The sequence below is a fragment of the Hemitrygon akajei genome, chromosome 18 (genome assembly GCF_048418815.1).
Source record: "Hemitrygon akajei chromosome 18, sHemAka1.3, whole genome shotgun sequence".
Taxonomy (NCBI): Eukaryota; Metazoa; Chordata; class Chondrichthyes; order Myliobatiformes; family Dasyatidae; genus Hemitrygon; species Hemitrygon akajei.
The window spans coordinates 27,992,170-28,014,962 of NC_133141.1; the positions used below are offsets into that span (position 1 = coordinate 27,992,170).

The window sequence follows — 22,793 nt, forward strand, 5'->3', positions numbered from 1 at the left end:
TCTGGGGGTCAGTTCATCTGACTATTCCACCTTAAGACCTTCAAGTTTGCCTAGCACTTTTTCCTTCATAGAAACATAGAAAATAGGTGCAGGAGTAGGCCATTCGGCCCTTCGAGCCTGCACCGCCATTCAGTATGATCATGGCTGATCATCCAACTCAGAACCCTGTACCTGCTTTCTCTCCATACCCCCGATCCCTTTAGCCACAAGGGCCATATCTAACTTCCTCTTAAATATAGCCAATGAACCGGCCTCAACTGTTTCCTGTGGCAGAGAATTCCACAGATTCACCACTCTCTGTGTGGAGAAGTTTCTCCTCATCTCAGTCCTAAAAGGCTTCCCCTTTATCCTTAAACTGTGACCCCTCGTTCTGGACTTCCCCAACATTGGAAACAATCTTCCTGCATCTAGCCTGTCCAATCCCTTTAGTATTTTATACGTTTCAATAAGATCCCCCCTCAATCTTCTAAATTCCAGTGAATTATAATAATCTTAAAATATAATATATAATCTTATAATTATAATCCATAATAGCATGACACTCACAGACCTCTGACACACTGCTAGTGTCTTCCACAGTAATGACTAATGCAAAGTATGCATTATCTGCCATTTCTTTGTCCCCTATTAGTACCTCACCAGCATCATTTTCCAGTGACTCAATATCAACTCTCACCTTCCCTTTACTCTTCATATAACTGAAAAAGCTTTGTATCCTGCTTTATATTATTGGCTCGTTTCCCCTCATATTTCTTATAGCATTTTTAGCTGCCTTTTGTTGGATTTTAAAAGCTTCCCAATCATCCAACTTCCCATTCACTTTTGCTATCTTATATGCCCTTTCCTTCCACATCCCAAAGACAAGTGGTTAGTAGATCACTTTTCCACTGTAATTTGTCCCCAGGATGTTGGTGAAATCTGGGGCAAATTGATAGGAATGTGGGGAGAATAAATTCCAGGGAATATATGAGGGAACAGGATTAATGGATTGCTCTGAGAGCTGGCATAGACTCAATGGGCCAAATGGTTTCCTTCTATGTCTTAAAGGAACATAAAAAAAATCTTTGTGTACTACAAATGCTAGGTTGAGCTGTTGCAATATGATCCTCACATGTGCGGCTCATCCAAAAGTGCATACACTCTAAAAGGCCAATTGCATTTATTTCCTTGTTAGCGCAAGTTATGTGGGTAATGCAAAACTCACTGAAAACATGCCTCCTCCTCTTATAGATGAGGTAACCACCATGGAACCCTGAGCAGAGAATTAATGACACAGGCATAGCAGCCGAAATGGGAACAGACAACCCAATTCACAGATGCTGACCTTGAAATCTTGGTAGAAGAGGACAGCCACAGTGAGGTCCTGTACATCAGAGGTTCTAGGATACCCCCCACCAGGCTGCAATGAAGGACCAAAGACATGAAGTAGCCAAAAGAGTTCTGTTTGATAAGCAGATCCATTGGCATAATAGGATTAATGACATCACTCACGTGGTCTGAATATTAGGAAAGCAGACACAAATCTGGCATCAAGCATGACCAAGATGTACTGCTACTTTTAATACTCATGCTCACCTTGCACATATTCAAGCATGGCAGCCATTTCATGCACAAAAACTGAGTCATATGGAGATCTAGCAACTTGTGTTCAATCCTGAGCTCCAGATGATTTGTGTGTGCAGTCTGCACATTCTCCCTGTGTTTCCTCCCATGTCAAAAAATTAAGCTGGTTGATAGGTTAATTGGATACTGCAAATCACCTCAATATGTACAAAAGATCAGAGCTAGAGAGAGATTCAGCATGCAAACAGGCCTTTCAGCCCACTGAGTCCATGCCAACCATTAACCATTCATTTTACACTAATCCTATAGTAAAGCCATTTTATTCTCCCCATATTCCCATCAACTCCCCATCAGATTCTAATACTCACCCACTCACTAGGGGTCATTTATAGCAGACAATTAACCTAACAACCCACACAGTCACATGGAGAACACGCAAACCCCACACAGACAGCACCTGAGGTCAGGATTGAACCCAGGTCTCTGGTGCTGTGAGGCAGTAGCTCTACAAGCTGCTCCATGTGCCATCTGAGTGTGAAAAGTGGTAGAATCTGTGGGAAACAAAATGGGAATGTGGTTTGAAAATAGGACAAGATAAAGTTAGTGCTAATGTTGATGACACGCTTATTGTGACTAATATTTTTCCCATTCTCTTGAACAAATAGATTTTTTTTCTGCAGCCAGGTATTTAGGAAACCTTAAACTAATAAAATTTAGTTAACGTGGTTTAATTGAAGGCAAATCATGTTTGACAAATTTGCTTAAGATTTGTGAGGATGTAACAAGCAGAGTAGATAGAGGGAAATGTGTGTCTGACATAAGTCCAAAATGTATTTAACAAAGTGCTACATGAAAGGTTGATGCACAAGAGTTCATGGTATCGGAGGAAAAGTGTCAGCATGGATTGAAAATTGGTTAATATATAAAAAACAGAGTTGGAATAAATATTTTTTTCAGTTGGAAGAATGGAACAGGTGTGGTATTCCCAAGGACCAGTTTTGGGCCCTCAGTTATATCCTCTGGACATAAATAATCTAGAGAAGGTGGAAGCAGATAAGATATTAAAGTCAGCCAACATGAACATTGGTAGAAGTACAAGTTGTGATGGGGAAATTGTGAATCTGCAAATGGATGTCGATAAAGAGAGTGAAAAAAGGGCACTTGGGAGTTTAATGTGAGCAAATGTTAAGTCACACACTTTGGTAAGAGGAATCAAAAGGCGTATTTAAATAGCAAAAGACTGCAAATGAGTGAGTTACAGAGGAATCTAAGTGTTCTTTTACATGAATCGCAATTGGTTAGCAGGCAGGAGCAGCGAGTAGATAAAAGGGCAAATGGACCTTGGCCTTTATTGCAAGAACATTAAGAGTTTAGAAACAAGAAGTTTTGTTACACTTGTTGGTGAGGCTTGGAGTAATGTGTACAGTTCTGATGTCTTTACCTAAGAAAGTATAATGGCAGCTTTGGAGGTAGTCTAAGAGATTCACCAGGTTAATTCCAGTTTCCTCTTACATCTCAAAGACGTGCAAGTCAGGAGGTTGATTGCCCCTAACATGTAGATAAATGACAGAATCTGAGGTGGGGTCGGGGTGCATGGGTTTGGGAGAATGCAAGCAGTATTGGTTTAATGGAGGATGGATACATGAAAAGGTTGACTGTCGGTGTGGACTCAATGGGCCAAAGGACCTATTTCTGTGTTATCTCTCTCCATTACTCTATATGAGCCTAGCCATTTAAAACCAATGTATATAGAAGTTTCTCCGCACAGACTGGTAAACCTCTGCAGTTACCTGCCCCAGCAAGTTGTGGAGGCTACCTCATTACAAGTATCTAAAGGGGAGGTAGATATAGTTTTGAAAGATTGAGGGACTGAGGGTTATGGGGAAATGGCACAGAGAGGTGATGAGGCGTAGAACATATCAGTCATAATCATATTAAATGGTGGGTCAGGTCTGATGTATTGACTGGCCTGCTCCTGCTCCTATTTTACTGTGCTTGCTGCAAGAGCAATCCAGAAGGGTCTCTTCAGTGCCCAGTGCATATTAGTTAGAGGAAGCACCACTGCCTGTTAATAAAGCCACTGATAACTGATGACTTAATGGCTTCTGAGGCTGAAGCAATGCTCAGAACCTTCTTACATCTCTTCTCATTTTGCAAGATTTCCTGCCTGACAATATCCACATGGTTCAAAAGTTGGCTGCTTAATTAGCATCTTCCCCCAAACAATCCCTACTATTTTTCTCATCTCATAAACACAAGCCAGGCCCTGCTTGGTAAGGCGAGGGAATGCAAGGAATTTGATTTTTTAAAAAAGATGCTACATCTGCCATGCACAAGCACAACACAAATCCCAGAACTATGTGGAGAAAATAGGTTAACTGGGATCATGAGGTCATTGTAGTGCAAGCAGGTTAGATTGAAAGATTAACTTGTACAGTATATCTAATCTCCAGAGGGCAGACTTGAAAATCTCAAGACTTGCCTTCAGAAATAAACTCAATGACCATTTTATTAGATACAGAAGGCACCTTATAAGGATACATTCATGGTGTTCTGCTACTGCAGCCCATCCACTTTGAGGTTCAACATGTTGTGCGTTCAAAGATGCCCTTCTGCACACCACTGTTGAAACATGTGGTTATTTGAGTTACTACCACCTTTCTGCCAGCTTAAACCAGTCTGGCCATTCTCTCCTGACCGCTCTCATTAACAAGGCTCTTTTATGCATTGAATTGCTGCCAAGTGATTGGCTGATTACATATTTGCAGTAATAAGGTTTATGGGTGTACCTAATAAAGTGGCCACTGAGTGTAGGTGGATGAGTATGCCAGAAAGCTTGACAGATATCAAGGATGGAATAGGAGCTCAGCTCCAACCTTGCACAGGTCTTTGGAGCTCACTGTATGTTGCTTTGAAGTAGTGGCTAAATTCACCTCAATGTTCGTAAGTTAAGTGCAACACCTCTGCTTCAATCGCAGTAGAGTAGGTCACCAGTGCCTTACTCTTGAAAAAGCTCAGGACACTGCCATCATGAGTTTGTATTATGATAGGACATCAGCCAAATGTCCTCCATCAAATTGCCAGGGCAGCTGATGCACTGCCTTGGTGAAGTAGTGTAGGGTGCAATGATGCTCATCATTACAGAAAGAAGAGACCAGATATGGATGCGTATCTGGAGCTCTCTCTGCTGAAGTTGGGAGATTTCAATGGCTTATTTCACAATGCAATTCTCCTCAGACTGCTGGAACTAAGAACATGGTTCCCAAAAGACTGTGTGGAGGACAGACTCTCCTAGCCACACCTCGTACTCCTTGTACTCATTTGACCTCCCCCGACATTCACTTTGCTTTCTGGCTCTCCCCTCCTGCTCCCGGTGGTGCTGGAGGTCCAGCAGGACCACTACAAAGCATTAACTTCGAGCAAAGAAAAGAGACAAATAACCATAATCATCTAGATTTTTATCAGTTGTATTTATTTGTAGTTTCTATGCAGGAAGAGGAATGGAATTCATGACCAGCAAATGAACTTTCAGCCTTCTCACTAGTGCTTTGAGAATACTTATCCCAGGCTAGATGTCAGACAGACAAGGCATCTGCAAGGGAGAATTTGATTCTTATAAGGTATAAACATTGCTCGTAAGGCCAATGTATCATCAACTTTGTCTCTAACTTCCACCCTGCCCTTAAATTTACTTGGTCTATCTCTGACACCTCTCTCCCCTTTCTTAATGTGCTATTCCAGTCTCTGGAGACAGACTGTCTACTGCTATCTTTCACAGACTGTCTGCTGACTCTCACAGCTATCTTAATGAAATGTCTTCCCACCCTATCACTTGTAAAAATGCTTTCTTCCTTTCTCAGCTCCAATGACTTTGCTGCATCTGTTCTCAGGATGAGATTTTTCAATCTAGAACATCGAAAATGCCCTCCACTGCCATCACTGCTGCACTCATCTGCATCTCCTCCATTTCCCGCACATCAGCCCTTACCCCATCCTCCTGCTGCCATAACTAGCATAGGATTCCCCTTGTCCTTATCACCCCACGACTTCCAAATCCTACCACCAAACACATCTTTCCTCTCCTCAGACCCCCACCACTTACAGCTTTCCGCGCAGGGATCACTCTCTACACAACTCCCTTGTCCACTCATCCCTTCCCACTGATCTCCCTCCTGACACTTATCCCTGCAAGTGGGACAAGTGATACACCTGTCTCTATGCATCCTCCCTCACCACCACTCAGGGTCTTAAAAGTCCTTCCAAGTGAGGTAGATTGGGGGATGGCTTCATTGAGCACCATTGCTCTGTCAGCCACAAAAAACTATTTTCCTCATGGCACCCCATTTTAATTGCACTTATTCTGACTTCTTCCTCCTTACTTTCCAGTCCTGATAAAGGATCTCAGACCAAAACATTGACTATTTATTTCCTTCCATAGATGATGCACATCTTGCTGAATTCTTCCAGCATTTTGTGTGTGTTGCTCAAGGCCAACATTTATTATTCACCCTTAATTCCCTGAAAAAGTAGGGGTGAGCTGCCACCTTGAATGACTACAGTCCAGTGAAATTTCCCCAATCAGTGGAATTCCCCAATGGGGATAAATCCCCAGGGCCTGACAAGATGTTCCTTTGGCTGTTGTGAGAGTGAAGTGCAGAAATTGCCAGGGATATTTAAATCATCCTCAGCAACAGGTGAGGTACCACAGGATTAGAGGATAGTTAATGTTGTTCCATTGTTTAAGTCAGGCTCTAAAAATAAACCAGGAATTATAGGCCAGTGAGCTTCACATCAGTAGTGGGAAAGTTATTAGAAGGTATTCTAAGGGACTAGATATACTGTACGAGTATTTGGATAGGCATGGTCTGATAAGGATGGACAACGTGACTTTGTGCGTGGTAAGTCACTTCTAACCAATGTTATAGTTTTTTGAGGAAGTTAGCAGGAAAGTTGATGAAGTGGATGTAGTGTACTTTAGCAAGGCCTTTGACAAGGTCCTGCATGGGAGGTTAGTCAGGAAGGTTCAGTCACTTGGCATGCAAGATATAACCATATAACAATTACAGCACGGAAACAGGCCATCTCGGCCCTTCTAGTCCATGCCAAACGCTTACTCTCACCTAGTCCCACTGACCCACACAGCCCATAACCCTCCATTCCTTTCCTGTCCATATACCTATCCAATTTTACTTTAAATGACAGTATCGAACCTGCCTCTACCACTTCTACTGGAAGCTCGTTCCACACAGCTACCACTCTGAGTAAAGAAATTCCCCCTCATGTTACCCCTAAACTTTTCCCCCTCACTCTCAACTCATGTCCTCGTTTGAATCTCCCCTACTCTCAATGGAAAAAGCCTATCCACGTCAACTCTATCTATCCCCCTCATAATTTTAAATACCTCTATCAAGTCCCCCCTCAACCTTCTACATTCCAAAGAATAAAGACCTAACTTGTTCAACCTTTCCCTGTAACTTAGGTGCTGAAACCCAGGTAACATTCTAGTAAATCTTCTCTGTACTCTCTCTATTTTGTTGACATCTTTCCTATAATTTGGTGACCAGAACTGTACACAATACTCCAAATTCGGCCTTACCAATGCCTTGTACAATTTTAACATTACATCCCAACTCCTTTACTCAATGCTCTGACTTATAAAGGCCAACATACCAAAAGCTTTCTTCACCACCCTATCCACATGAGATTCCACCTTCAGGGAACTATGCACCATTATTCCTAGATCACTCTGTTCTACTGCATTCTTCAATGCCCTACCATTTACCATGTATGTCCTATTTGGATTATTCCTACCAAAATGTAACACCTCACACTTATCAGCATTAAACTCCATCTGCCATCGTTCAGCCCATTCTTCTAACTGGCCTAAATCTCTCTGCAAACTTTGAAAACCTACTTCATTATCCACAACGCCACCTACCTTAGTATCTTAGATGAGGTAGTAAACTAGAATATATTACTACCTTAGATGAGGTAGTAAACTGGATTTGACAATGGCTTTGTGGGAAAAGCCAGAGAGAGTGGCAGTAAATGGTTGTCTCTCTGGAAGCCTGTGACTAGTGGAGTGCTACAGGGATCGGTGCTAGGTCCCATCATTGTTTGTCATCTATATGAACTATCAGGATGATAATGTAGTTAACTCAGGGGTTCTCAACTGGGGGTGTGAGATGGAATTTCAGGGGGTGTGACAAAGAGTGGCTTGTGTGCTTGAGTGACGAGTCATGAGTCATGAGTCATCACTCAGCCAGCTGCCAGTGTGACTTGAGAAGTAGTAGTAACGTTTGTCCCAAGCACACTCCAGTCTCCTGCTTCCTGAGTCGAGAAAGACGTAAACTCACTCCAGTCTCCCACTGCCCAAGTCAGCGTTGAGGAATCTCATCAGTGTTACCTGGGAAGTTACACCTCAGAGTTGAGGAGTCTCATCAATTTACTGTTTACAATTTTTTCTGAATAAATTAGAATCTAATTGCTCAACTTATATTTGCATTTTATGTACTGAGTTAAAAGCTTATTTTTTTAAGTTCAATTTGTTCACCTGCAGTACTGTATGTGGTTCAAAAATTAGAAATTAGACTTCATCTTCAAATGTGATATTACTTTTGTAGGGGGTGCGAACATTAATCAAACATTTCCTAGGGGTGTGGGGCATAGAAAAGGTTGGGAACCACTGAGTTAACCGGATTAGCAAATTTCCAGATAACACCAAGTTTGGAAGTGTAGTGGACAATGAGGAAGACTATCATGTCTACCTGGACCAGCTGGAAAAATGAACCGAAAAATGGCAGATTGAATTTAATGCAGACAAATGCCAGCTGTTGCACTTTAGCAGGACCAAGCAGGGTAGGTCTTGAATAGTGACTGGTAGGGCACTGAGGAGTGCGGTAGAACAAAGGGATATGAGATACAGGTCCATAAATCATTGAAAGTGGTGTCACACGTTGATAGGCTGTAAAGAAAGCTTTTGGCACATTGGCCTTCATAAATCAAAGTATTGAGTATGGGAGATGGGATGTTATGTTGAAGTTGGGATGTTGTGTTCAAGTTGTCTCAGACATTGGTGATGCCTAATTTGGAGTATTGTGTGCAGTTTTGGTCACCTACCTACAGAAAGATGTAAGTAAGTTTGAAAGAGCACAGGGAAAATTTAAAAGGATGTTGCCAGGTCTGGAGGACCTGAGTTATAAGGAAAGACTGAATAGGTTAGGACTGTATTCTTTAGAACGTAGAAGATTGAGAGGAGATTTGATAGAGATATACAAAATTATGAGGGGTGTAGATAGGGTAAATGCAAGCAGGCTTTTTCCACTGAGGTTGGGTGGGAAAACTAGAGGTCATGGGTTAAGGGTTAAAGGTAAAGTTTAAGGGGAACGAGGGGAAACTTCTTCACTCAGAGTCGTAAGAGCGAGGAACGAGCTGCCAGCGCAAATGGTTTGTGTAAGCTTGATTTCAACATTTAAAATCAGAGAGGAGTGACATATGAAGAGAGGTTGGATCAATTAGGCATATAGTCACTGGGGTTCATTAGAGTGAGAGTTAACCTCAGAATCCAACACAATTTCAATGGGATTGGACAGATTGGATGCAGGAAGGATGTTCCTGATGGCGGGCAGAGAGCAGGGTTAGTCACAAAGAAAGGATTAGGGATGTCAGTTAGCACTGATGTGAGGAAAAATTCCTTCTCTTGGAGTGTGGTGAACCTGTGGAATTCTCCACCATGGAAAGCAATTGAAGACACTCCATTAAATATATTCCAGAGTTGGATGTTGTTCTTGGGTCTGTAGAGAGAAAGGTGGAACAAGGGGAGTGTTGATAATCAGTCAGGATCATAATGAATGGTACAGTTGGTTTGTAGAGTTGAATAGCTTATTTCTGCTCCAATTTTCTATATTTTTGTTTAGACCTATCAATGATTAAGGAATGGTTCTATATTTCCACATCAGGATGGAATGTAGTCACAAAATGCTGGAATCGGGATCAAAAAGCAAACTGCTGGAAGAACTCAGTGGGTCAAGCAGATTCTATGGAGACAAAGGGATGGTCAAGGTCTTGGGTTGTTTCAGGTATGTACTTGAATGGAAACATGCAGGTGGTGTTCCCATGGCCCTGCTGCCCTTGTCCTTGGTGGTAGGTGTCACACAGGTTTTAGCAGGGATGGGGTGCTGTCAAAGAAGCCATTGTGAATAAATGTGTCTTGTAGATTGGTAAACATTTCAACCATAGTGCAGTGGTGGTGGAAGGGGCAGTGTGAATATTCAGATAGTGTAAGTGTTTCTCAAAGTTGTTGGAGCTGTGATGATCCGGGCAAGTGGCAATATCACACACTAGTCTTGTGCTTTATAACCAGGCAGCACTGATATTAAATCCAGTCATTTTTCACCTTTCTAGTAAAATTCAACTCTTTTCATTCACTTAACTAAAAAACAAACAAACTGGGCTTCAGTGAGGGGGTTGTTAATGAGCCTTGACAACTCCTTCTACTTGGATTAGAATATACCTGGATAATTTTCCACATTGCTGGCTAGAGGCACAAATGGTTCAGTTATACAGCTGGGATGTTGTCTGTTCCCATTGTGTTTGCTGTATCCAGTGCTCTCAGCTACTTTTGATATCACATGGAGTGAACTGCCACTGTGATAACAAAAACAGAAAAATCCTGGAAACCTTCAGCATCAGGGTGCATTTGTGGAAAGAGAAACAAAACAGCATTGTAGATTCAGGACCATTTACTAGAACTGGGAAAGGGAATCTCTGCTGGAGAGTTCTTCACCTGAAATAATAACCCTATCTTTCTCCCGCCACAGATGCTGTCAGTACTTGTAGCCTTATTTTTAAAGTACACATGTATTGCTGATGTTACAGATGGAGTCTTGTGTTGCAGCTTCACCGGGCTGTCACCTCATCATGGTTAGATACGCCCAGTACTGTTCTCATCATGGCTTCGTACTGAATCAAGGTTTGTCCCCTGGCTTGATGGCAATGGTAGTGAAAGATGTGCTAGCCAACAAAATTATGAATTGTAATAGAGTAAAATCCGGGTATTGGCATAGTTGATAGCACCCCTATTACACCTTGCAGATGATTTTTGAGCCACTAGATCTATTACAACCCTATCCCATTGAGTCTGTGGTAATGGAGGAAGCCCTTGTTATGAAACGGGACTTTGCCTCCACAAACATTGGTAGTAGTCACACATATAGATATAGTAATAAGCAGATCCATCTTCAAAATACAGATCAGCAAGTATGAGGTTAAGTACATTTATCCCTCAGCCTAGTTTATCTGTCCAGTTTGGCAGCTATGAGTTTAAGAATTTGACCAGCCTGGTCAGTGGCAGTGCTACACAGGCACTTTTGGTGAGGAATTAAAATGGCCTACCCTACTGAACTAAACACTTGTCCTCTGCCCTTACCATTTGCAATGTTTCTTCCAAGTCCTATTCAATATGAAGAAATAGCATTTCACCAGATGAGGTGAAGGTAGTTGTGTTAATCAGGAGTAGGTTACCTTGCCCATGTTGACCTGATGCTGTAAGGTCTGGAATCTTGTTGAGAATTCCCAAAGACCACTGCTGTTCCTAAATAATTAAAAGTCAACACAGGCTTGAACAAAAAGATTTTGCTGGATGAAGTTACGAGAGCAGTTTGATGAGATAGCCAATGTGGAAAGACAGTCAACATCAACTTTGTGGGCATTCTAACTTTGTGGGCATTCAGAAATCTTTGGCAAGATACAATGTCAGAGACTTCTGGGGTCGATAAGTAGCTATAGAACGTTTCAAACCAGATAGAAGGGAGAAAATTGAGAGCAAGGATCAAAGGCAGCTTCATATAGACAATGGAATGGATAACAGTATAACACAGACTCAGTTAAGGAAAAACAGCTGTTCATTGATTAATTAGACAGAAATTAGTGTTGACATTTTGAACAACAAAACAGGGGTCAAAATAAATAATTTGGAGATGGAAAAAAATTGGCAAGAAGACACGTGATAGTACAACAGATGAAGATACAGCTACATAGTTTAAGACAATATAATAAATAATGAAGTGTATATCTCTGACACTTCGAATGAAGGGGGCAAAATGACTGTCCTAGAGTATTCCACTGCCACTGTGGGAGTTAATACCATGAGGTATTCGAGTTACGCTGAGTGTTTAGGGTTATTCCAGTGTCATAGTGAGTGGCGTGGGTATTCCAATTCAACCATTTGGGTTGTGGAAACAACAATTTTTCAGCAAGTCATGTGAGGTATAACAGTGTAACAATGTATATCATTTGGAGTTTCATTGTCACAATTAGTGCTGTGGGAGATTCCAAAGTCAGATCAAATGCAATGAAAAAGTACACACAAGCAACCACAGCCAAGTGATACAACTATGTCCCAATGAGTGCTGTGGGATATTAGTGTACTAATGTGCACTATGGTGATGTCCCAATGTCCCAGTATATACTGTGTGGTACTACAGTGTAACGATGTGGTATTCTTTCTGCATGATGAGAGTCGTGGATGATTATAGTGTGACGATGAGAGTTATGGGACATTCCAACATCATTGGCAGCATCAGGGGGTATTACCGTACAATGTGTATTCGAGGGCATTTCAATCTCCCGGTAACTGTCATGAGGTATTACAGTGCAGTAATGTGCTATAGAACATTGTGTTCCCTTGAATGTTGTGGCAATTCACAATGTATCAATGAGGACTGTACGACTGCTCAGTGCAACAATGCCCCATTGAGTGTAACACCTGCCATGGACTGCTATAATAGTGTTGTGAGATATTCCAGTTACAGTTCTGGGGATTACAGGTAACAATGAGTGAAGTGGGAAATTCCATACCCTGCTGAGTGCTAGCAAGTATAACAAGAACAACAATGAACATAATGGGGTACTTCAGAGGGTATTAAAAGTTATACTGCATAGACACAGGCCTTTTTTACTCAACTCATCCATGCTGAGAAAGTTGCCTACCATTTGCCCATGTTTGGTCCATATCCCTCTGAACCTTTCCTATCCATGTACCTGTCCAAGTATCCTTTAAATGCTGTTATTGTACCCACTCTACCACTTCCTCTAGCAGCTCAATGCATATACCCACCACCCACTATATGAAAAGCTTGCCCCTCAGATTCATTTTACATCTTTCTCGTCTCTCCTTAAATCTATCCCCTCTAGTTTTTGATAGTCTATGCCCCAATGAAAGAAAGAGAAGGATTATCTTTATTTGCCACATGTATTTGGTGAAATGCATTGTTTGTGTCAAATCAAATCAGCGAGGATTGTGCTGGGCACCCTGCAGGTGTTGCCACGCTTCCAATACCAACATAGCATGCTCACAACTCACTAACACCAACTCATATGCCTCTGGAATGTGAGAGGAAACTGCAGCAGTCAGAAGAAACCAATGTGGTCACAGGGAGAACATACCAACTTCTTGAAGGCAGCAGCGGGAATTGAACCCTGACCTTGCAATGGCAATATAAAAATGCAATGGCAATTGCACTAACAACTACATTACTGTGCCACCCCTCAGCCTCTTACATTCCAGGGAAAAAAGTCCCATGCTATCCAGTCTCTCCTTGTAACTCAAGGCTTTCAGTCCCAGCAACATCCTTCTAAATCTTTCCTAGACCCTTTCCAGCTTAATCACATTCTTTCTATACCTCAGTAACCAGAAATGCACACATTATTCCACGTGATCTTACCAACAACTTGTACAGCAGTAGCATGATGTCCCAATTCCTCTACTCATTGCCCTGACTGACATCAAATGCCTTCTTCACCACTCAGTCTACCTGTGTCACAATTTTCAGGGAAACGTGTACAGTACTTGTTCTGTGAGGACTCTGTTCTATAACTCTCCCCAGTGTCATTCACTATGCAAGTCCTGCCCTGGTTTAACTTACCAAAATGCATCAGTTCACACTTGTCCAAGTTAAATTCCATCTGCCATTCCCGGGCTCACTTCCCCAGTTGATCAAGATCCTTTGTGACCTTAGACAATCTTCTTCACTGTCCACCACATCACCAATTTTAGTCCACAAACTTACCAACAATGCCACCTACACTCTTATCCAAATCGTTCATGTTGATGGAAAACAACAGTGGACCCAGCACTGATCCCTGCAGCACACTGCCACTCACAGGCCTCCAATTTGGAGAAACAACCCTCCACTACCACCTTCTGAATTCTACCACCAAACCAATTTTGTAACCAACTGGCTAGCTCACCCTGAATCCCATGTGATCTAACCTTCTGGACCAGTCTACCATGCAGGACCTTGTCAAAGGCCTTGCAAAAGTTGCTGCAGACATCTACTGCCCTGCTCTTAGCAATCCTCTCAGTCAGCTCTTCAAAAAATTCAATCAAATTCATGATATTTGACTACCCACACAGAAGATCATGCAGACTATCCCTGATCAATTCTTGTTTTTCCAAATACCGGTAAATCCTGATGTTAGGCTCGCCAGCCTGTAGTTTCCTGGCTTGTCCTGGCAGCCCTTCTTAAACAAAGGCCACCCTCCAGTCTTCCGGTATTTCACACATATTTAACAGTGATACAAATCTCTTGCCAGGGCCCCTGAGATTTTCCCAACCAAATGAAGGGTTCCAACATGACATGTCGACTATCCATGTATTTTCATAGATGGCTGCCTTACTTATTGAGTTCTTCCAGTGTTTTGAGTGTTGCTCAAGAACCCAGCATCTGCTGTCTCTTGCTTCTCCAGCAATTTCTTCCCTACCTTCCCCACAATGTCCAAAGATAACCATGGTCAGGTCCCAGGAATTTTTCCACCCTTTTCAGACTGGGGCCCACTCACTAGTCTTCAGCCACCTGTCCAGCCTCATTTCCCAATAAGAGCTCAATGTTACCCCCTCTCTAGTAGGACTGGCTTGAGAAAACTTTCCTGGGCAGACTGAATAAATTCTGGCCCATCCAAGCTGATGGCAGTTCCAGTCAATATTACAAAAGTTAAAATTTAGTATGACATTTTATTACTGTATTATTTATTATTTTATTACTATAGCAATAGCAAATCCAGTTAGTGAAATACTGAGTGTGGTAGGAAATGTCTTTATTGAATCCGGGCATCCACCTTCACGTTTTTGATTATTTGTGTGGATTGCTTATGTTAATTGAAATAATAAAACTTTGGCTGTTAATTCCCACAGTTCATCAATACACAATAATAGACAATGTTAGTATTATTAGCTTAGTCCTGAACCGCACAAGATACGTTATTTATAAGAGTCATGACCTGCCCAAGGGCACACTTCAGAAAGAGCCATTGTTCAAGAGTTCAAAAATAAAGAATATGGGAAAGTGCCTCTTTGTGGATCTATTGGGGAAGCTGCCTAGGGGAAGGTACACACTGTCCACACAAAAGATATGAAGGTATAGTGTAATGGGGGCCACCTGAATGAGGTGGAAAAAAGAAGCAATCCATTTTGTGAGCCTGCCTTCTTTGACTTAGTATTAAACTGGGGTGCAATTAATAACCACAAGAGTATCTACAGATGTTGGTAATCCAAAGGATCACCCAAAATGCTGAAGGAACTCAGCAGGTCGAGCAGCATAAAGAAAGGGGAAAAAGCCAGAATAAGATGAAAGTTTTGAAGGGTGAAGGGTGAAGGGTGAAGGGTGAAGGATCTCAGCCCGAAATGTTGATGATTGTTTATTCCCCTCCATGGATGCAGCCTGTCCTGCTGAGTTCCCCAGCATTTTGGAGTGTAATTAAGCTAAGATTCATGCAAGCACCCTGCCAGTCAGCAAAAGAGGCTGTATAAAGACAAAGATACCAAGAAAGAATCAGACCATAAGGGAAGAGAGGAGAGACAGAGAGGATGTAAAGGGAGTGTACACTTGGACATTAAACTTGTGCTGATCAACTCAAGAAGAAAAGCATCAACTACTGCTGACAGTGAAGACCAGATTGTAAACTCAGAGGCTGATAATCTACTTCAGTCATTATCAATAACAGTGCAATTATTATACCTCTACCCGGGCAGCACGGAAGAGTATCAGTTAGCGCAATTGATTTACAGTGCCAGCTTTACTGTCTGTAAGGAGTTTGTATATTCTCCCCGTGACTGCATGGGTTTCCTCCCACATTCCAAAGATGCATGGTTAGGGGAAGTTGTGGGCATGCTGTGTGGGCACTGTAAGTGTGGGCCCCCAGCACAAGCTTTGCTAATTTGATTTAATTTGACTCAAACGATGCATTTCATTATGCTTTGATGTTTCGATGTATATGTTCTGCAAGTATTGAATATTCTGAGATATAACAGTGGCAAAGTGAGTAACCCCGGGACATTACATTTCCAATGCATATAATGGGTAATAGAGACTCATATTACAATGCAAGTGAATGACAAGTCATCATGGTAAATGAGCAACAGGAATTACTGTGGTTAGGTAAGAAACTAAAGAGACAGTATCCCTCTTTCTTTGTTTACCTAGCTGACATGACAAATCTCTGGCATAGTTTCCCTTCATTGATCCCACTTGGTAACCTCAGTGCTACCGATGGTTTAAAGAAATATCGCTAGTATCTGATATCTATTTTAGGTGTCTATTTATGATTTGATAGCATGAATTTATCAATTCCTTTGAAGCTTGAAAGCTCATTTCTGCACTGATCAAAATGTGAGATGTTTTAGGAAAATATTTTAGCTACGTTCAGTGAATAATAACACTAGGAATTTTGGTTTCTGCCCCAAATCCATGCTATAATACATTTGCAGAAAACGTGCTTTGCGGACTCTCCATGGTAGAGAAAAGATGCATCTTTAAAACATAAAGATGCCTTCACTACTCAAAGGTTTTGAAGTAACTTGATATTTTGAAACAACTGAGATCTGAAGAGGCAGTAACTGAACTGGAACGTTATTTATAATCTCACTTAACTGTACAGTGGCAAGCTATTGCTTCTGCAAGCACCTTGTAATTTGCAAAGAAGGAGCAAACAACAGAAATACTGTTCGTTTTTTTTGTATGCTTTAACAGTAGTGCTTATTTAACTTATATCGGTCAACAAAAGGGATAATGTCTCTTTCAGGAGTTTCATAGATGGCTTATCTCGTGTCACTGGCACATGCCCCTAGCATTTCACTTACCAGTGTGTATCTTCTCATGTCTCTGCAGTAGGTACTTCTGGATAAATCGCATGCTACATTGGGTGCACTGATATGGCTTTTCACCTAAAAGCAAAACAAAATCCAAATTTCTCCTCAGCTCACTCAGGATATAAATCCTATAATTATTTCTTCTCAGTCGAGCAATCTAAGCTATCAATATTGGATTTGTTTTAAAGGCAGGCTGCAAGCGACCCGAGATACATTCATGCTCTGAAGCTCCTCAGTTGAACATAGCTCCTAAGAGAAGGAATTTAAGTAGTGAGACACTATCCCATTTTGTTGCTCTAGTAAAACTCATCCTCAACTATCACCAAGAATATTGACAGCACCTACAAAGGCCTTCTCCAAAACAATGAGGGATTCTGAGAGCAAATATTGTAGAGATCATTCTAGACTTTTTCAAATGCTAGCAATGTGACACAACAAAGCCACACATTAATCACCCATAACCAACAACCTCCAAATACCTTGCAATTTCTCATTCTAACAAAAGCCAGATTGTTGCTTAAAACTCGAAGGCATTCCCATCAATGTAGGAAGCAAACCTGGGGTGCAATAATACATTATCTATTGAAGTTGATAGGCAACTTGAGAGTAAATGCTTCCATTTGACACCATTGTAAAACAGGGAAAAAAAACTGTTCAGAAATGAATGGACTAAGTATTCCAAAAGCCAAAAGTTATGAACCAGAGGTTGCCTTGTACAAACTCAATAGTGGACACCTTTGGGACATCCTTTTTGGGCTGACAAGGAAAAACTACAGATTAAATCAAAGGAAGAAGAGGCTTATAAAGTTGCCAGAAATGGCAGTCAGCCTGATGATTTTCAGCATTTTTAAAACCAAAAATTTTAAAATGGGAAAAAATTGGTGAAGGGCTTCAAGGATCAGTTATTTTCCCTAAATTATTTACAATTTATATTAATAATCTGTAGGATGAAGCAGAGTGTAAGGTATTCAGAATTGCTGATAACTCTAAAATAGGTGCAAAGGCATACTGCACAGAGGATATTTGGACTCCACAATAGGATAAATACAGGTTGGGCAAAAGTCGGCAAATGGAGTTTAATGCTGAAAGTGTGAGGCTATGCACTTCAATAATAGAAATCAAAGGTTAGACTGTTATCTAAATGGAGAGAAATTTAAGATAAAGTACAGTGGGACCTAGGTATTCTTGTGCATGAGTTGCAAATGGTTAGTAGGCAGGTGCAGTGGGTAGTTCAGAAGGCAAGTGGCATCTTGGCCTTGATTGCAAGATGGTTGGAGTTTTGAATTTGGAAATAATGTTATAGTTGCTGAGGCCACACCTGGAGCACCGTGCACATTTCTGGTCTCCCCTTTTAAGAAAGGATGTACTGACATTGGAGGCTGTCCAAAAGAGATTCACCAATTTAATTCCTGGGATAAGATGACTAAAGAAATTAGATCTGTATTCTTTAGAGTTTAGGAGAATAAGGAGAGAGCTTATTGACACTTACAAGATTGTAAAGGAGCTTGATAGGGTAAACTTTGACATGTTTTCACCAGTGGCAGAGTCTCAAACAAGGGAACATTATCTGGTCTTTGTAAGAAGAAGGGTGTACAGGCTAGATCACTGGAGGGTGATAAAGATCAGGGAATTCAGGGATGTGGAATTAGCAGAGAAGTTGACTTGAGACCTGGGGCAGATTAGCCATGATCGTGTTGAATGGTGGGGCAGGGTGGCTTACTCCTACTCCTATTTTCTTATGTAAACTGGCAAAAAACATCAAAATCAATTGGGTGGGCTTCTATAGGTATGCAAGGAGGAAAAAAATCTGCAGAAGCAAATACAGCCAGAGATGGGAGAATTTATACTGGGGAATAAGAAAATGTCAGAGAAATTTAACAACTCCTTTGTGTCCATCTTCACAGAAGGTGACACAGAAAAAAAACTGCCAGGTATACTAGTGAAACAATGGTCTAGCAAAAATGAAGAACTGAAGGAAATCAGTATTAGTAAGGATGTAGTACTAGAGAATTTTGAAAGTCAAAATATCCCATGTACCTATGATAGTGAGTACATTTGGTAATCATCCCTCAAAATTCTTGGATTTATGAAAAGGAATTGTGCTTTACTAATCAATTAGAGTGCTTTGAGGATGCAACTGGTATAATTGATAAGGGAGAATTAGAGTATGTGATGTCTTTATTTTCAGAAGTATTTCGATAAAGTCCACATCAGAGATTGATCAATAAGGGTCAAGCACATGAAAATGGAGTAATATATTGGCACGAACTAAGAAATGGTTAACAACCATTTGTCTGTGGCAACCAACTGTCTTATTTCTAATATAAAAGCAGTTGGGATTGCGACAGGAGGAAGATGTAAAAGAGGCTTTAGGGGACCTAAACAAAAAAAAAGATAATGCTAGAAAAACTCATCATGTCAGGCAGCATCTGTGGAAAGAGAAACAATCAATGTTTTGGCTCCAAGGAATGGCTGCAGATTTAGAAAGTGCAATGTAAAAGCACAAGTCATACAAGAGTGTCAAAATATTATGTGCTGTTTGTAGAGCACACTACTTTCAAATCCCAGTACATTTAAAATATAATGTAAGTGTGAAGGGTTTATCATTAGTCCCTTGTGTCCCATAATTAACAACTTCGTCAAACCAGTGAATAACTCCCTGAATCAAACACATCACATTTCAATCTTTATGGAAGAATCAGCAACTCATCCATGCTCCAAAGCCTAAATTTACTCAGCTTCTAGACAAAAAATTCAAGTTCACAAACTCGAATGCAAAAAATTGCAAATTGGAAATGAAAACAAAAAATACTGGAAACACTCAGCAACTCAAACTGTATCTGTGGAAATAGAAACATAGTTTAAGTTTCAATAGGATTCCATCAATACATCTCTGTATTCTTTCCCTTTCAACATTTCAAAAGGACCATTCCCTTTGCAACTCCCCAGTCCTAGAATACAGAATAGTACAGCACAGGAACAGGCTATGATGTCAACTATGATGTCAACTCTTTATCTCCCTGCACATGATCTATATCTCTCCGTTCACAGCCTGCTTACGCATATAGCTAAATAGCTCTTAAATGCCACAATTGTATCTGCCTCCAATGGCACCCCTGACAGTCCATTCCAGGTACCTACCACTCAGTGGGAAAATAAAATGTATATCTCCTTTAAACTTCCCCCTCTCACATTCGACCTATGCCCTTTACTGTTTGACATTTTCACTCTGAGAAAAATACAGGATAGACTGACTGTCTATCCTGTCTATGCCTCTCACAAATTTTATGAATTTCTATCAGGTCACCCCTCAGCCTCTGACGCTCTATGAAAAACAATACAAATTTGTTAAACCTTGTCTTTATAAATTATAACTTGTCCTCTCTTCTGTGTCCACTTTGCTTCTCATGGCACTTCCCCATGCAACTGCAAGAATGTAACTCCTGTCTCTTCACACCATCCAGGGACACATTTAGTCTTTCATTAGCAATTCATTTGTACTTCTTATCGAGTGTAGTGCATTCAATATTCACAATATGTTCTCCTCTACACTAACGAAACCAAACACAGTTTGGGCGATCGCTTCACAGATCATTAGTGTTCAGTCTACTGGGCAACCCTGAGCTCCTGTTATCTGTCTCTTTAATTCTCTGTCCCACTCCACTCTGATCTGTCTCTCTGTAGTCTCTTGCATCATTATATTAAGGCCCAACATAACACCATCTCATCTCCGTATGGTCACATTGTAGCTTGCCAGACTCAATACTCAATCTCACAATTTCAGGTAAGTTGCTTTCTTTGTCTCTATCAGAATTGGCCTAGTCATCCATCATGTGCTATTGGCTCAGTATTTCTCTCTCTATTAGGTCAGACTTGCATGCTGAGCATATCCTACAGCTCTGCATTTTACAATTCTTGCATTCCTGTCCTATTACATAGCTTCTACGAACAAACACCATGCCCCCTCTACCTCTTTCTCTCTATCCTCGTAACTGCCCCATTTTAACCAATAACCAAATTACCTCATTTATGGTTGATTCCCAGGGCAACTCCTTCCCCATCCTACCTGCAGCTTGATACAGACTCATTTTCTGTCCTTGTCAATTTTGACAAAGGGGCTTCAACTGAAAATATCAACTGTTTCTCTTTCCACAAATTCCTGATCTGTTGAGTGTTTACAGCATTTAAAAATCAACTGCACATTAGCACTTCAACTGATTATCTTACTTTAGTCTGGGCTCTGCAGATTACACCCTGATTCAGCCACTGTCCACTTTAAAAGCTAGGAGAGCAAAAGGAAGGGTGAAAAAGGGCAGTTCTGTAAGGTCCCTGCGGTGGAGTCTTGCCCAGATGACTTTGAATCTAACTGATTTATTTCACCTAGCAGGCTTCACTTTATCCTGAATTTCAAAGACAAACCAGTTTAACACTTACCAAAAGGCAATGCAGTGAGATAGACTTTATTTAAAAAGAGGATCAACAAGCCAGAGGTCATGAGATCAAAGACACTACTATCAGTCATGAAAATGAATGCGCTAAACCTCTGACCAGGAAACCCTGCAGATCACTAATGTCCTTCAGGGAGGAATACTCACCTTCCTTACCAAATCTGGCCTTGTACCGAATGGCTGATTACTAAGGATGGGCAGTGAATGTTGCCCAAATTCTCAGAACAAATCATAAGAAAGTGATTGGTATTTAAACTGGTGTTACAACTGAGGTTTGTTGAAGATGGTGAGTCATGTTCAATATTTCAGAGGAATAGATAAATCGATAGATTTTACAAGACTAAGATGGTAGAAAGTTTCTGGTCATGGCAGCTCATGACAGCCACCTTTTCTGTTCAGTACATATATTGTCTCAAACCATCTCACTTTACATAAATATGTTTACATATAATTTCCACCTATTATTCCCTTTCTGCCCAAGCTATTTATGTTTCTGATTGTATTTTGGGGTAATTGACTTTTCTTGACTTAAAAAGTCAATGTTACTGCAAGATTACACAAATTTTACCAGCGTACTCAAGCTAATTTACATACCTCATAATCTTTTATAATTCTGCACATGTTTAACAAATTAATCTGTACCTACTTATAATGCAGGCAGAATACACATCAGTACAAGGAATTAACTGCAGACTGCTTCTGTAAAGTAGTCAGTTTGGTGCCAAGTTATTGAAAAGAAACAAAGGCCCAAAGTGAATTCAAACAACAGTCAAACCTTGTTACAACAGAACCCTTGTTACACTTGGCACATTTAACTTTTCCCATTCACAGCTGAATCAGTCAGTTTGAGATTTGTCATTGGCAGGTTGCAGGGTTAGAAAAATGTTTAGAGCCAATGTGTTATAAATATAATAAAGAATGAAACTGATGCCAGCAATTTAAAGTACAGAATCTTGCGATGGTAAAAGTTATTGTTCAGTACTGTGAAAACCTTACATACCAAGTTTGACACAAGCAGCAGATTACACAATGCACTACTGTGTTCAGCAGTTTGCCTTTTGCAACTAAACATGAAAAACATTCATGGTTTAGATTTTTGTTGGAAAAGTACAATCAATTTGCCCACAGATCACAGAAATGCAAAAACAAGAGTGCATTGAACCCCTTAAGCATGATTAGTTGGCAAATTGTTCAAAATATCACTGAGCCAAATAGATGGGAAAAGACCCAGGTTCTTTTCATTTTTTGCTCTGTTAGGTGACCCCAAATGGAGTTGTTGCAGAGAAAGTGATGGGGAAAGCAAGAGCTGAATGACTAGGGTTCCCTTTTCTGATCACAGGCCAGGAAACAGTTCCAGGATGTTGAGCAGGTTCAGCTGTGATATATATCCACCTGCCCTCAGTTAAGCAGTCCACTGACATGGACTAGAGGACGGACCACTTGATCGAGATACTGAAGGGTGCTCGACATCTGTGGAACTGTACTCCCACCAAGTCACATGATCAGAAAAGGGAAGAGAGAAAGGCATGGTTATCTGTTTACTTATTAAAGCTTGAAAATTCAATTCTTGTTTCCATATATAACACTATCACCTATAAAAACTGAATAAAATCAGACTAAGTCACTGCATTTGTACA

The 22,793-nt window shown here is 40.8% G+C and overlaps 1 protein-coding gene across 5 annotated transcripts in view; it reads right to left on the reverse strand.

Annotated features, from left to right (window-relative positions):
• LOC140741222 (zinc finger protein 148-like) overlaps positions 1 to 22,793 on the reverse strand; it is a 118,103-nt gene that overhangs the window by 31,646 nt on the left and 63,664 nt on the right. For 4 of the 5 annotated variants that reach the window (XM_073071174.1, XM_073071177.1, XM_073071176.1 and 1 more), the window contains one exon: positions 16,700 to 16,783. The exons of the other annotated variant lie outside the window; for it this stretch is intronic. In XM_073071174.1, the coding sequence (XP_072927275.1) occupies positions 16,700 to 16,783 (84 nt within the window). The remainder of the gene's footprint in view (positions 1 to 16,699; positions 16,784 to 22,793) is intronic. 5 annotated transcript variants of the gene reach the window in all.